Source organism: Dermacentor andersoni, chromosome 7 (genome assembly GCF_023375885.2).
Source record: "Dermacentor andersoni chromosome 7, qqDerAnde1_hic_scaffold, whole genome shotgun sequence".
NCBI lineage: Eukaryota > Metazoa > Arthropoda > Arachnida > Ixodida > Ixodidae > Dermacentor > Dermacentor andersoni.
Window position 1 is genome coordinate 173,718,841 of NC_092820.1, and position 15,281 is coordinate 173,734,121.

Sequence of the window (15,281 nt, forward strand, 5' to 3'; positions counted from 1 at the left end):
TTCCAATAACTTAACAAAATCGGACTGCGATATTGTGTTGCTATAGATGCTTCTAGGTAATTCCACTCGCGAACAACACGGGGGAAGAAGGAGAACTGAAAAGTATCGTTGTTACAAAGGAACTCGTATAGTCTATACGGATGAATATGGCGAACTATGTGGACTTTTAGAAAACGTAACGTATGCAGAAGCATCGATTTTTAGTCCGTTGTGTAGTATTTGAAGCGTAAATTTTAGACGAGCTCGTTTTGCACGAAGAGCCAAAGTTGCAGGCCCTGACTATGTTAAGAGAAGAGTAGGTGAATCACTGCGCCGGTATTTTCTGTGGATAAACCTAACTGCCTTTCTCTGGATGCTTTCCAGCTTAGCTATATTAGTTTTCGTGCACGGGAACCATATGACATTAGCACACTCAAGGAAAAGTTTCACAAATGTAGTGTAAGTTAAAAGGTTGAAGTTAGTTGGTGCCAGCCGCAAACACTTTTTGAGAAAGAAAAATAGTTTTCGTAATGAACAAGAAGTAATGTTGTTATTATGGATGCCCAATTAAGCTCTGACGTTATTGTTAAACTGAGATACTTGTGCTGCAGAACTCTAGTACGAGGCTGCCGTTAAGTGCCCAGGGAAAAAAACGATGGGCGCTTTTTTTGTCGTTACTGCCATGCAAACCGTTTTGTTTTATTAATGGCCAGTTATCGCACCATTCGATTATTTTTGCTAGTGTGTGTTATTGACCAGAGCGTGAACCTCGTGATTACGTATTTCTCCATATATTATGCAGTCGTCTGCAAAGAGTTTAATATTACAGTCAATGTTATTTGTAATGCAATTGATAAAAATCAAAAATAACAGCGGACCCATTACTGAACCCTGTGGGACCCCTGATGTAACAAGCACAGGAACAGATGGGATATTTCGATGGCGACAAAGAGTAGTTGTGAGTGGCGTTCTGTCCCGTTGTCCTCTCTTGTGCGCTGTGTGTGGTTTCTCTTCTTTTTTTTTAGGTATGGAGCTAGGCAGAACATGTAATGCGCAGGGCAGATGACCGTAGCACCATTAGAATTACAGAATATAGGTGCCAGGACAGGGAAGCTCAGTCGAGGAAGGCAGAAAACTAGGTGGCGTGATGAGGAAACTTGCAGGCGCAAGTTGTAATCAGTTAGCGCAGGACAGGGGACGCAACACAGGGATCGCTGGAAGTCGCCTTCGTCCTGCCGATGGACATAAAGATAGTCTGATGATGATAGCGCAGTAATGGAGTCCACACTAACATAATTTGTATTGAGTTTAGACTATTTGCCTTAAACGGTATGTTATGGTGTCATTAGCCATGCTTATTGTAAGTTATATTGTTTGTTCGTTTGGGCATATTTGGCTTATGATTGCATTTGCGTAATACGTAACCTGCTAAAATTCTTAAAGAGGGGATTGCAGTACTAATAAATAAATAATAAATAAATATTTCTATGGTGGAGGGGCGATTGCAGAGCCACTTTTCCCCAGGTTAGTAAGTTTGTATGAAACTATGACCTGCGCAGAGCCCTCCGCCACTTTCCCATGGTCCTGCAGGTCATGGCGCATACAAAACGCTAAATTCCAGTTCCCAGATAACAATGTCAGAAGGTGCCCTGGATTTGCAACGACAGCCGTAAACTGTCTGGGCAGTAGATCTCGGCCGCCTGCCTGTATGCGGAGCCAGGCACTGCAGGCGCTTTCGAGCTCATCTTGTTGTAGACGTGCATGACGTAGCTCGCGGAGGACATGAGCCAGGCCTCACGACTAGCATTGGCGACGAAGAACGATTGCCACCGGTCGTAAGGCACTGGCAGGAACATCCAGTGGGGCATCACCTGCGCCAAAAAGAAGTTTGCTCATTCGGTGTCTCACGAACACTTTTCGGGTCTGGGTTGAACAGAGATTAAAGCGAATGCACACGGTCAGCACGAGTCACGAGTCTCGAAGAAAAATAAAATTCTTGCAATATCAGTACCCGAGACAGGCACTAGCCTACAGTCTACCTGTGACAAATACACAGATGTTAGAAGTTATAGTCCAAAGCAGCTTCGGTTATATTTTGTTCAGGTGTGAAGGTTTATGTTTATTTTTTTGCTTTTATTTAAGCTGTTGAGCAAGACGAGAACAAGGTGAAAGCAGGAACCAACATTTCGACAAGTGTACTTGACTTTTTCAAGGCAACATATGCTTTCCCCGTCACTTTATATATAGGTAGGGTCCTTCTAAAGGGGAGAGGGGTAAGTAGGGTGGGCGAGGCAACTACCGAGGGTGTGTTAGCGGCGAGGGTGTAGAATTGAAAAGAAAGGTGTGCTGTTCAACGCCGGTGGAGGAATGCGAGGTAGCGCTATGTGTCAGCCGGTTGACTGGTCACTGTAGGTTCCTTTCTTTGTGTGTGTGGAAGGGGCCTGGCCGAGGGAGGGCGGGGGGGGGTTGTATCTGATCCGCTGGAGGTCAGTGAACTGTCGTCTCTTTGCAAGAGAGAATGAAAGAAACGGCAGAAAATGGTGCTCGCGGAAAAAGAATTGGAATAAATATATAAGTAAAAGAACAAAATAAAGGAAGAAAAGAAAAGTGACGTTGCCTATACCTTGAAATTTGGCACAGCGAGTAGATTCTAAAGCTCCGTTTGAAACATTTGTGCCTATTGATTGCAATGTCATGAACTTATGGATGAGGTGTGATTCTCTGTACTTTCTGACTCATGCATAAGTGAAATTTGACTGTAAGATGTAGAGTTTAAGTTCATCAAAGTTAAGACCTGGTTGGTTGAAATGCCCGGCGATGGCTTTGGGAAGCTTTTTAGTTGTGTCCATGCGATGTTTTAACCTAACGTTCATCGATTGTCCAGTTTCATCGATATATTGTTTCTCAGTGAAGGAACGTTCAAGAGATAAATTACATCGAAACTAGTGCAAATGAAGCTAGTTTTCACTTCACGTGTACAGGTATTTGCGATGATTTTAATTTTAATGTAACTTTGAAGGTGCCTGCAGGTCTCGCATTTGGGTCGAGCACATGCTTTAATTACGGGGAATGATGTTGCTTGACTTTTGCGTGCACTAACATGCGTTTCATGTTTCTGTTGCGGTGACAGGTCACCCTTGGTACCACCGGGAGTGCTTTTCTCAGACGCTCGTTACTTGATAATATTAAGTGGTATTTTCTTAGGAAGTTTTTAGGTTTGGGAGGGCATTAGAATATCTTGTTAAAAAGGCTGGTTGTATCTCAGATTCTGGTGTAGGCTGTTTATTAGCTAATTCCGACTGCCTCTCTATTCTTGACGCGACGTCATAAGCCCTGTCTAGAGGAACTTGTGGGTAGTTTATTTCTTCTTTAGTTTATCGGAAGCCTACGGATAGCCAGCAATATTTAGACTACACCAGTCAACACCCGCGACGCTGCAAGCGAGGAATTTTTGTCGGACAAGTGAGACCAATAACAAGCACCCGTAGTGAGCACAGCGATTATACCCACCGCATAAATGACCTTAAAGCAAGGCTAGCAGAAAGAAATTATCCACAATTTCCTCTAGAGGGGGCTTATGACATCGCGTCAAAATTGGAGAGGCAGTCGGAATTAGCTAATAAACAGGCTGCACGAGAATCTGAGAGACCACCAGCCTTTATAACCAAATATTTTGATGCCCTCCCAAACGTAAAAACGTCCTATGAAAGTACCACCCAATATTATTAAGTAACGAGCGACCGAGAAAAACTGTCCCGGTGGTACCAAGGGTGACCTACCGCCACAACAGAAACTTCAAAGACATGTAACTGCTCGCAAAAGTCAGCCAACATCATTCCCCCGTAATAAAACCGTGTTGTCGCCCATGGTGCAAAACCTGCAGGCACCTTCAAAGTTTCACTAAAATTAAAATTACCGCAAATAGCTATGCACACGAAGTGTACACTAGCTTCACTTGCACTAGTTCCGATCTAATTTATATGCTTCAACGTTCTTTCTGTAAGAAACAATATATCGATGAAACGGGACAATCGATCAATGGCAGCTTAAACGGACATCGCACGGACACAGCTAAAGAGCTTCCCAAAGCCGTTGCCGAGCATTTCAACCAACCAGGTCATAACTTTGATTAACTTCAACTCTACATCTTGCAGTCAAATTTCAGTTCTGCGCGAGTCAGAAAATACAGAGAATCATAACTCATCCATACGTTCAAGATATTGCAACCAATAGGCACAAACGTTTCAAATGGGAGCTTTAGAATCTATTCGCCATGCTAAATTTCAAGCTATAGGTAACAGCACCTAGTTATCTTTCATTGGACTGCTTAGTGTTTCTTTTCTCTAATTGTTTCGTTCCACTTTATCAAGTTTCTTTCTTCTGTTCTTTTACTTATATACCTATCCCATTTTGTCTTATTTTCCACAAGCACTATTTTCTGCCTCTTCTTTTATACTCTCTTGTAGGGAGACGATAGTTTACTCACCTGCACAGCAGCAGATATTCTCCTCCACCCCCCTTCCCCCCCCTCGTCCAGGCCCCTTCCACGAAAAAGGGAACCTACAGTAACACGTAAATCGGCTGACATACGGCGCTACCTCACATTCCTCCACCGACGTTGAATAGCACCAGTGGTGTAGCAACGCGGGGGGGGGGGGGGGGGGGGGGGATTGCAGGGGGCCAGTGGGAGGTGTCGTATACGTCTGAAGACACCCGGAAATTGTTGATATCCTCGCCTTCCTCGACTACACCCGGGGAGGAGGGGGGGGGTGACCTATGGGCCCCGGATGCCAGACGACCTAGCTACGCCACTGAATAGTACACCTTTCTTTTCAATTCGACAGCCTCGCCGCTAACACACTCTCTGTCGTTGCCTCACCCACCAGCCTTACCCTCTTCTCACCTTCAGAAAACCCCTACCTATAGACCGTTTTAATGAGGGCGCCACCATTTTGCGATCGCAGCGCCGTTCCGGCGCCACACTGGTATGTGGGATCGCGCTAGAGGGTGCACGGCGAACGTGCTGTTGACGACGAGTGGAAAGTTATCAACAATTTGTTTGGATAGGGAAACTTCTTAGCGTGTCGCCACTAAGCTTTTAGCTTCGATATAGCGGCAATACCGAACGGTGACGGGCCCAGAGACGCTCCCGCAGCTCTATCCACGATCGAAATAGGCGGCGAGTCAAGTCTGAACATTGTCGATACGTAACATATACATGTAACGTGTTATTATTGTATGTCTAGGCTTGAACTTTATTAAGACATCACTCAGGCGACAACAATCAGAGGTCTCCCTGCGCCATGCGGTGGGCCGCACCAGCGTACATCGCAATCCAGGTAACTGCGGAGCTCCGAGGAAACAAGTTTTGCTAGCTTTCATGCTCCTAAAATTTTCGCGGTACGATTTTCTAAACATTGTTTGTCTGGCACCCGGGCATCAAGCTTTACAAAAAAAAAAAAATAGAACTGTGAAATAACTCGATCGAAAGGGCTGTTAACACGGAAAAAATGAGCTAATGATAGTGGCTGCGAATACGACACGATCAACCAGACGCACGCGACGCGGCGCCTGTGCGTGCAAGGGCACTTCGCCCACTCGAGAGAGCTGAAAAACGAACTACTCGTTGCAGCAGCAACTTTATTTTCCGCAGTAAAACAGGGCGCGATGAGCGGAACCGAGAGCTTGCCGGTGAGATTCGGAAGCACGAGAGAGGTCCATGTGAACTTGCGCCGGCCGGCAAAAGGTAGGCATGACTTTGGTTACAGAATGGAAAAGAACGCACCTTCTTTGGTCGGCACATACTGTTTTCATAATGCGTCCTCGGTCAACTTCTGCCAGAACGGTGGCTGCCAGACATGCTAATACTAAGAACACGTTTGAACAGAATAAGTTTAATGTGCGTGCACGAAGAAATAGTTAACTTCATCCACCGACTCGTAATACGCACCTTTCTTTCATATCCCAGTTTGATCATGCGTGCCGAGCTCCGAGTTTGTCGCCGTGCGCTCACTGGGAACAAAACCTTCCGAACATACAGCGATGACGTCGAGTCATTTCTGTTTATGCTGACAATACAAAGTGGACGCTTATCGCAGTGACGGTGTCCGCAATGTCGCCGCGGCTGACGATGCGCTTCACGCTTGCTTCCGAAAGTTATTTTTGCAGCAGAATACAGCAGAGTCGTAGCCCGTCGACCTTGACTCACCTGAAATCGCAGAAATCCCAGACAGAACACGTTAGAATCGCACTAATTCGTAATTAAACCGCTACTATTGCAAGCTGCCGCTGGGAGAAGACGGAATCCGCACGTACCAGTGTGGAAGGAGAGCGGCGCACTGGTTCGAGCCTACGTTGCTCCTCGCCGATAAAACGGCTTTCCGGCGCGGCGCTGCTTGAAAGTATTGCCCGTATTGCTGTCGCGTGCTGCGGAACGAGTTCAAGATGTTTTAAGCTCGTATTTTGTGAAATTTACGCAGTGCCGTTCGTACTATGTCGTCGGGGAACCAGTGTGTAGCCTTTCGCTGCATCAGTAACGACAATATGCGGAAATGCCTCTTGAGGGCGCAAACATGTCACGCGTAGCTGCGGCAGGGTTGGTCCTTTATGAAAGGGAACACGCGAGCGCGTGGCCCGTGCTCTGCGGAGGTAAAACCTCTCAATCTTCCAAAAGTAGCGCCATTCTCCCCGAGGTTTCCCCGCTCTCCCCGAGGTTTCCCCGTAACCCCGCTCTCCTCGAGGTTTCCTTCTCCACGCCTCCTGTCGCCCCAGACTCCTCCGCTCCCCCATTGGTTAATCTGTGTCACGTGGTAGCAGGCGCGCGCTTTTGTATATTTTTATTTCCAGCGCGCTCCAACCGCCATTGTTGGCCCTGCGCGACGAAGGTACGGGCAAACGGACTGATCGAGTGCGTTAGCGGAACAAATCGAGTGTGTTACGGACGAGAACTTAATTGTGATGCCGTGCTGCTGCGCCTTCGGTTGCCGCAACCGACACAGCGACGGCAAAAGGCTTCTTTCTTTAGCATCCGGCGAGCGCAACGCCCAAAGAAGAAAAGTGTGGATACAATATAGGATCGGGCGCGCCGACTTAGAGAAAGTGGCGAAAAACGCACGGCTTTGTGAAGTGCCACGGTTCCACCCAACCTTTTCTTTTGAGCCTAGTGCACGCCTGCCGCTTCAGAAAAGTGTATGCGCTCATGCTGTGCGTGCCTTTAGCGCGTTTAAGTTGACTTTTTTTCGAATGTGCTCTCTTTGTTTCATGTAGTTTCGTCTTGAGGCGAAAGTCTCCGCATCTGCAGCTGGCCTGTGACATAAAAGCGACTTTATTCATGCTATGTTTTGAGCTCCACGAGAAGTTAGCACATTCTTGACGCTTTTGCAAGGCTCACTATGACTTGGATGCAGTCGTTTAGCTTCGAATGTAGGCCCGCATGTATTGATTTGGTTTGTGGTGATTAATGTTTTTAACGTCCCGAAGTTACTAAAGCTAAGAGGGATGTCGTAGTGGATGGCTCCGGATAACTTTATTTAGGTCGCCTGGGGATGTTTAACGTGCACTTTGATCGTAGTTTTACGTGGGCCGGTAAATTCCTCGTTGGCGTTTCGTAATTCTCGCGCGGGCGCGTTAGCGCTGCGCAGAAGTTGTCGCCTCGGCGTGATTGTATTTATTTATGAGATATTATTTACTAGTTGTAACAACGTGTCATTATTTCGTACTAATGACGGCGCCTCCAGAGCATAAGAGCGGCAACGGGAACACTTGTAATGTCACGTGCTCTCCAGAGGCCTCTGTTAGCCGTTACATGGGCCCTCCTGGAGCAGTACTTGTAAAAAAAAAAAAAAATCTATCGTCGCGATTACCAAAGCACCCCCCAACGAAGAAAGCGCCCCGCGACTGCTGCAACATACCGCGCCCGTTCTACTTTTCTACTTCTACTTTTCTAATTCTACTTTTACACTTTCCTGTGTTTGGGCGCGCGTTGTTAACTGCGCTTTACAACATGACCAATAAGTCACTTCCAACTCTGCATATCCTAATCGTATTTTGTGCATTGCATATGTGAATAAATATATTCCTAAGTGTCTGCATTACTCTGCTTTTAAAAACAAATACTGCATAGCCACCGCTACTGGCCATCCAATAATAAAGTATAATACAATATATCAAAGTACATTAGATACACAAGCGAGCTCGTTCCTTCCAAGTTTCCCTTACTCGAAGATGTTTCAGTAATCAGCGATGCCATTTTACTGATGAAAAACACAGAATTGCAAATTAACATAAGAAAAACGCCAGAAGCGATACACGGATCGCCAGCAAAACACAGTGCAGTAATAGCTAGGCCAATCCGCGTGCGTTTCGTATAAGGGCCCTCTAATTCTTACGGGGCTTTAGCGGTGCACGGATGCGAAAATGCATAAACACAACAAAGCGCGTCATGATTCAAGTTTACGTGGCGACGTCTCACGGTTCACGAGAACAGTCAACCGCGTTCACACACGGGCACTCGCTACGCTGAATGTTGGTGTGCCGCGAGATTAGATCGCACTGCAGCCTGAACACGATCGAGGAGACTCGCTGACACTATCCATACCGCCGCTTCAGAATGTCACGACAGTTGCACTGGCTCGTAGCGCTGAGCCACAAAACACAACACGACATTGTATAGCGACACAACACGACATTGTGTAGCGATTACACGACAGTCGTAGTGTAATCGCTACACGACAGATACACTCAGCGGCAAGAAGACTGTTGGCGCACTCGTTTCCAAACACACACAGGATGTTGTTTAGTTGCCGGGAAGGTCGCACGTTTCAGCGACGTTATGTCGAAAGTTTTTCGGTCCAAGCGGCTGTCAGCCTTTTTTTACACGAATTATTCGTTCAATGTAAGCGCTATGTGTACGCAGCACACTTACAAGCAAAGGAATTCACAGAGAAAACGGGATTAAGCGCAAGCAATCACCAAGGCTCGCGCGGTGATTGAGCGCAAACGAACAAAAGGTAAACATGCGGAATCGAGGCGATCAAGCACTCATTCCGCTCTCTTGAGCGTTTTTCTGTCAGCGCTCATTTGAAATTAAAGGACTAGATTTAGCAGTTCGGGCACCTCTTTCGTTTTTCACCACAGGCAGGCACCAGCAGGTTTTATTTCCGCGCGTGTGCAGATATAATGTCACCTCACGAATGCCGCGGCGCCGCGGTTTAGCTTGGGCGCCGTCTGCTACAGGAACTTCCTAGGTGGCGCACGCGGCAGATGTCGCTACCTTATTATAGAGGGACCTTAAGGGTGCCTCGATGTCAGCGCCGCCTCCCGGAGAAGCGCGTGACGAGGGACCCTATCGCGATAGCGCCATGCGTAAGCGCGTCCGGCTCCAAACTGCGCATTACTCGTTTACTTACGACGTAACCACCTGACATCGAATTTGATGTCAGGTGGCTACGTCGCCATATGGCGAGGATGAGTTTGGGATGAAGAGGAGGTCCCACGATGACGACGGAACGGAAAGCACGAACGCACACTGCATATCCACTCAGGAGCTTTGAACTGCCGCCGCGGCAAAATGCATTAGCATCTTCCAAACTGGATTTGATGTCCTGAAGGAAATTAAGAAGCGCGGTTCTCATGTGGAAAGCTAGCACTGTTTTCATAAACCACCAACACGACGCGAATTCTCCCTACCAGCTACAGTGATGTGCGAGTGGGGCAATTTAATGCCGGAAATTCTTATAGCCAAGCTTGATCTGCTTCCACCCTTCGCAATTTGCTGGTCACGACCATTTTCGGAACGCAAGCTGAAGCGTTCTGGACGAGCAAGACTCATCTTTGGAAGTAGTGGTGCAAGGTGTTCAAACGAGTGCGATTTCGCGTTGAAAGTTAAGCGGAAAACCCGCCGGGGGTCCCGGACTGAGGCCGCCATCACTAAGCAACAATAAAGTTTTATCAATCTGTTTCTGAAAACTATCGGATCAATTGGACAATGAGTCTGATAGATGGTTACTCAGACTGTAGGAGAGCAGTCCAAAACCCGTTGGAGGTCAGTTGGAAACCATTTGGAAACCAAATTCAACACAATTGCAAACCAGTTCGATACAATTTCGAACACGCAAAAGGAGACTTATATAAGAGCGTACCGTGAAGCCCGTGTCGCCACCACATCGGCGTCCGAGCAGCGCTTGCACCTGTCGGGCCCCGCATCGAGCCAGTGTTACCCGACGCAGCAGCTTGGGTCCAATGGAGCTCCACTCTTTCGGCCTGTACACCTCGCATACGCGTTGCATCAGGTACAGCAGAAAGGGATCACCTCGGCGAAAGGCCAAGAAGCCGTTGCTCACCATGTCGCCATTCTCCTGCGTGTAACAAAAAATAAAGTTCTTCCTTTTTCCTTTTATTTTATGCGTTGTTGGTGTCGACGCAAGATATAGCGCGCCGATCCCGGAGGCAGTGTAATCAGAGACATAGAAGGCCGGACCTAATGCTAGAGCTGTACCGCATCCGCTAAATAAAGGTGCGAGCTGCCGTGTCAGACGGGCTGCAATGGGAGCGAACGTGACAGTTGCATTCTCGGCCGCTTGGCTGGGCCGAACGGCGCTATCTGCAGGAGATGAGACGCGTCGGGGCGACTGCGTTCCAAGCGCGTTTCTGACGCATTTTCTGTGCAGACGCCAAACAAAGAGTCCCGACTGGTGGCGCCGCGGCGGATGATATCGTTTTCGATGCATGCGATAGGCCACACCTTCTTTTTCTTTTTTCAATCCAGCGGCCGTAGCTGTACCAACGTGTTGTACATATGGTGTCCTTGCAAGGGCCTTAATGTGATTTGTAATACGGGCCGATCTCGAATTTATGCGAGCACCTGCGATTATTTGGCATGGAAACACATTTGTTAATTGCGGATGGGCCTGACCCGTGAGTACACATTCCGGGAATGGGTTCTCTGCTATTGTTGCCGCTCGAGTGGCGCTTTCCTTTTTGGGCACACGTCTACCAAATTCGCCCAATAAAGAGTTGGATTCTTTAGTCACATTTGTGGTAGTTTTCCTGACCGTTCACATTCACTACCCTGTGACAGTACGTAGCAGACGACAGACATTACATTAAATAAAAGGATGACTTAGTTATGAAGTACTTCAGGTAGACTAGCTGACATATCAATAGGTCAACGTATCTTATTTATATAGCCTGTCTGTCCAATCAATCTATTATTGCGATAGAAATTATACGGACACTCCAGGCGCACTTCCGCCGTTGCCGTGATGTTCCGTATAAAGTCCAAGAAAGATAACAGCGCACGCGAAAGCGTGCGAAGGTAAGCCGAGGATGGTGGCTCGATCTCGCGCGTACAAAGCAAGAAGGCGAGGAGGAAGCGCGCAGTCGTCCATCACTCGCAAGGCACCGGGGTTGGGGTTTGAGGAAGGCGTTCTGGTATAGACCGTTTCATCGGGCGAGGAGGACAGGGCGCGCGGAGAGCCTTTCCTCCTCTCTGGCTTGGGCGATCCGGCGCGGCGCTGCTTGAAAGTATTGCTGTCGCGTGCTGCGGAACGATTTCGAGATGTTTTAGATCTTACTTTGTGAAATTTACGGCATATTCGTTCATATAAGGTCGTCAGGGAAGCCTTTCGGTGCATTGGTAACTACTGTAGGCAGAAATATATCTTGGGGGGCGCAAAAAATGTGACTCGCATGATCAGCCGTGGTGTACGCGCATTATCAGTCGCGGTGCGTGTATGTGTTGTTTACTATTTTGCTTATATCGATTTTAATTCAACAAAGAAAACCAGCGTCTCTGTATTACCAGCATTAAATAGTAAATCAGCTCACTGTCTGATTGATTGGCGTAGGGAGTAAAACATAAAACATAAGAGCGCATGCTCGTGCACGGCCAACCTAAGGCAACCACGAAACATCTGAGCGGCAGGCGCTATCAAATATTTGTGATACACTGGCATCGTTCTCACGCATTTCAAGTCTAGTATGCTTGAAATTACCATATGTCTACGCTAGCCTTGCTGTATGAGGCCCATGGCGCTGCTCAACACAGCGATCACAGCGGTTGGTGAGCCAGCACGATACATATATAAGCTGTGTGCTTCGGCATTGCCTTTTTGGCCTGTATACAGCCATAATATATGAGAGGGTTCGCATAAAAAGAATGCGATGGCTATTTTTGAGCGCCAAATTTCCGTAATACGTATGAGTGCGTCGTAGAGAACTGAACGAACACAACCGAAAAAATAATTCGGTTATCATCCTCTTTCTCTAAAAAAGCAAGAGAAAACGGGCTAACGCCGCACAACGTTTGTAAATATATAACCGCTGATGCCGTATGCTCGGACAATGCGCTATATAGAACAAAGATATCTGTAATCCAGAAACTACTACTGCTTAGGACGCTCGCGCAGTTCGTAAACGGTCGCTTTGCTGGACAAGCTTAATTCAGAGTGTAAGGTATGCTGCTATTACTAGCCAAAACTATTTTATTCATGGGTGGAAGCTTCATCCATCCAACCAAGTAGTCACGCAATGTAACCTGCAGCGAACAGTTTGAACGCTTGTCAAAGTATAACAGCACAGCTCCTATCGTAACAGAGCGGTACCCACGCTGTTACGATCGTCGCGTATGTTTCATGGCCCCTAAACCGCAGCTTAGAAGTAGAGGATAATACTGCAATAGGTCGCATTAGTGATTGGAACATTCGGAAATACACAATTGCCCTCCGAGGCTGATTGCAGGCTCAAATATGCGTGCACCCCCCATCGCGCTGCGTGTTCCGTCTACCTCAACGCCAGCAGAAATTCCGGCCATGGCGCCTTAAACCACTTCAGCAAGTCTCACAGAACTGTTTATACCACGTAGAAGACGCACGTCATAATAATCAGACCGCACGACCGCGAAAACAAACGCCAGAACCTACCGCCGAGCGTATACCTGCCATGCCAAAGACCGCTTTCACCCAAGCCAGTATGGCGCTGCTCATAGGCGGCGCCACTGCGTTCACAATATGGCGGCGCCTACGAAAAAACGGTCTATACGTAGGCGGCTGCGTATGTCGCGGCTGAGCGCGGCAGCGCGGGCCTTACCTTATACACCGAAGGGGACAGGCTCCATTCGCGCCGAGAGCTGATAGCTTTGTGTGCGTTGTGTTCTTGCCGCTTAGTGCGCGTTGAAGCTAGAGGTCGCACGAAGGTCACTTCGCTCGCTGCTGCTGCCGCGCTTCCTCACATCAGCGTTTTGACATCGAAAGTCCGCAGTCATCGAGTGAAATGCGTTTATGTTTGCCTGTGCGCGCGTGACACCATGCTTGCTAATTTCTTTAGCAAGCGAATGCTTACAAGTTTATACGGCCGATAAATCTATATTCTTACTTTGTATAGCTGCGTAATAATTCACTCTCGTAATCGATGCCTCGCCTTTCAGGCGAGACTGGGACTTTTTTTATATCAGTCAATCTGTATTTGTCGAAGGCGCCCTTGTCATTATTCGCGTGCTGCCTGTAATGCGGTTAGAAAGGCGTCGTCGTGTCTGCGCAAGCACGCGAATCGAATTCTTCGATCGAAGAGAATTATTGCATCCGCACTCAGTTTCGAATACTCATATCTCAAATATGTAAATAAAACAAAAAACGAAAATAAAGACGTCTTAGTCAGTCAGTCAGTAGAGTATTTTAGCACAAAGTCACACCGACGACTTCCCCCCCAGATCCGCATGCGCAGTAAATCCCGAGCAAGCACAGTAGGTAGGGGGCGGCCTTGTTAATGGTATAACTGTACAACGACAACGCTTTGCTGAAATACTCTGCTGTCACTGCTTGCAGTGGTCGCGTTCTTAACAGCTCACCACAGGCGACTGGCAGACGCAAGGTGGCAGCGAGTCCAGGGATCGCATCACGATGACGTCGATGTCGAGGTACACGCCACCTTGCTTGTACAACACCGCCAGCCTGAGAGCATCGGCCAGGTGCTCGATGGGGTAGGCGCTCTTGCTCAGGATCCCAGACTCGTACCACGACTCAAGAGGCGTCCCCTGGAACCCCTCGTTTGGCTGCTCATGGCAGTGCCGGAGCACAGAAGGAGAAAAGTATTGAAGGACCGGTTATCCAATTTTTAACGGGCACAGCAAAGAGGGAACGCCAAATCAATCGAGAAACATAGGTATCTTGGGAGAACGTTATTTTATTTGGCGGGAAAGGGTCTCCAACTAGCGGAGAAACTGTAGGCCATTTTCTTTCTTGATCTCCTGTCCTAAGAGCAGCGCGGGTGTATAGGTTATGTGTTATATGTCACTGATATCGAAGTATTTTCTCCTTTTTGCGCGGACAGTTACCAAAATGCGCTAAGGCAACCAGCGTGTGAATTCCACGATGGCCCGTGTTTCCTGCGCCTTTTCTCACGTGCCAACTCGTAGCGCGCAATGAACGCTCTCGCTAGCAACCACTGGGCCGACGTGAATAACATTTTCGGATGTATGAAAAAAGAAGATCTCTGCTTCTCTGACCTCTCCTTACGCCGCCGCTCTCAAACTTATTCAGTAAAAGCCTAAATCACTCCCACAGTCAGTCAAGTTAAACGACTAAATGGCCGCTATGAATATTTTTTTCGAGCTGTATCGACATGTATTTATAATTTGTTCACACATAACGTATTGTACGTTTTTCAGCTCTACTCATTGCATGTGCAATGCGTCGTGTCACTGCATACTTAAGCATGCTGCGTTCGTGGTTTTCGTACGTAAAACCCCATAATTTAATTTAAACTATGCTGCGTTCATTGGCGCTCAAGCTCTACCGCGATTGCCACGTATGCTGTGCAGTTTCCATCAAGCAGCATAATAGCTTTTTGACAGTGCCCCATAGCATCGGGTGGTGTTGAAAATACACGATGATGCATTGGACCAGTCCACGAAGACAAAATCATGAGTTGGACAGACGGCAGCACTCACCCTGACGACGTCCACGACGACGTTTGGAATGGACCTGAGCACTTGAGCGAAAGGACCTGCGAAGGTGACGTTTCTTTGTGACGCATATCCACTGGCCGCGGCCAGAATGTAGACTGTCCAGTGAGGGTGCACCCTCGCCGCCGATTCAACCGCGCAGGAGATGCGTGCTGTGAGGGAACCGGGGCCTCCAGTTTCGAGGAAGAAGATTCGGGAGAACCCTGCCGTCTCTGGGGGCACGCTGTCTGTCCAGGTTTCTACGGCAGAAAGAGTGAGCAGGCGACCTCAAATAAGGCAAACGCGTGCAAATTTTCAGCATTAAAAAAAAAAGGCAGCAATGGGGAAACTCAAGTTAAATTGT

General features: G+C 47.8%; 1 protein-coding gene across 1 annotated transcript in view; it reads right to left on the bottom strand.

The window, feature by feature from the left end:
- Window positions 1-437: 437 nt before the first annotated feature.
- LOC126533010 (lactosylceramide 4-alpha-galactosyltransferase-like) overlaps window positions 438-15,281 on the bottom strand; it is a 37,410-nt gene continuing 22,566 nt past the window's right edge. Inside the window, exons 3-6 of the mRNA XM_050180195.3 lie at window positions 14,924-15,177; window positions 13,823-14,026; window positions 10,119-10,334; window positions 438-1,850 (exon numbers count right to left, since the gene is read on the bottom strand). Of these exons, the coding sequence (XP_050036152.3) occupies window positions 1,617-1,850; window positions 10,119-10,334; window positions 13,823-14,026; window positions 14,924-15,177 (908 nt within the window). The 3' untranslated portion in view covers window positions 438-1,616. The remainder of the gene's footprint in view (window positions 1,851-10,118; window positions 10,335-13,822; window positions 14,027-14,923; window positions 15,178-15,281) is intronic.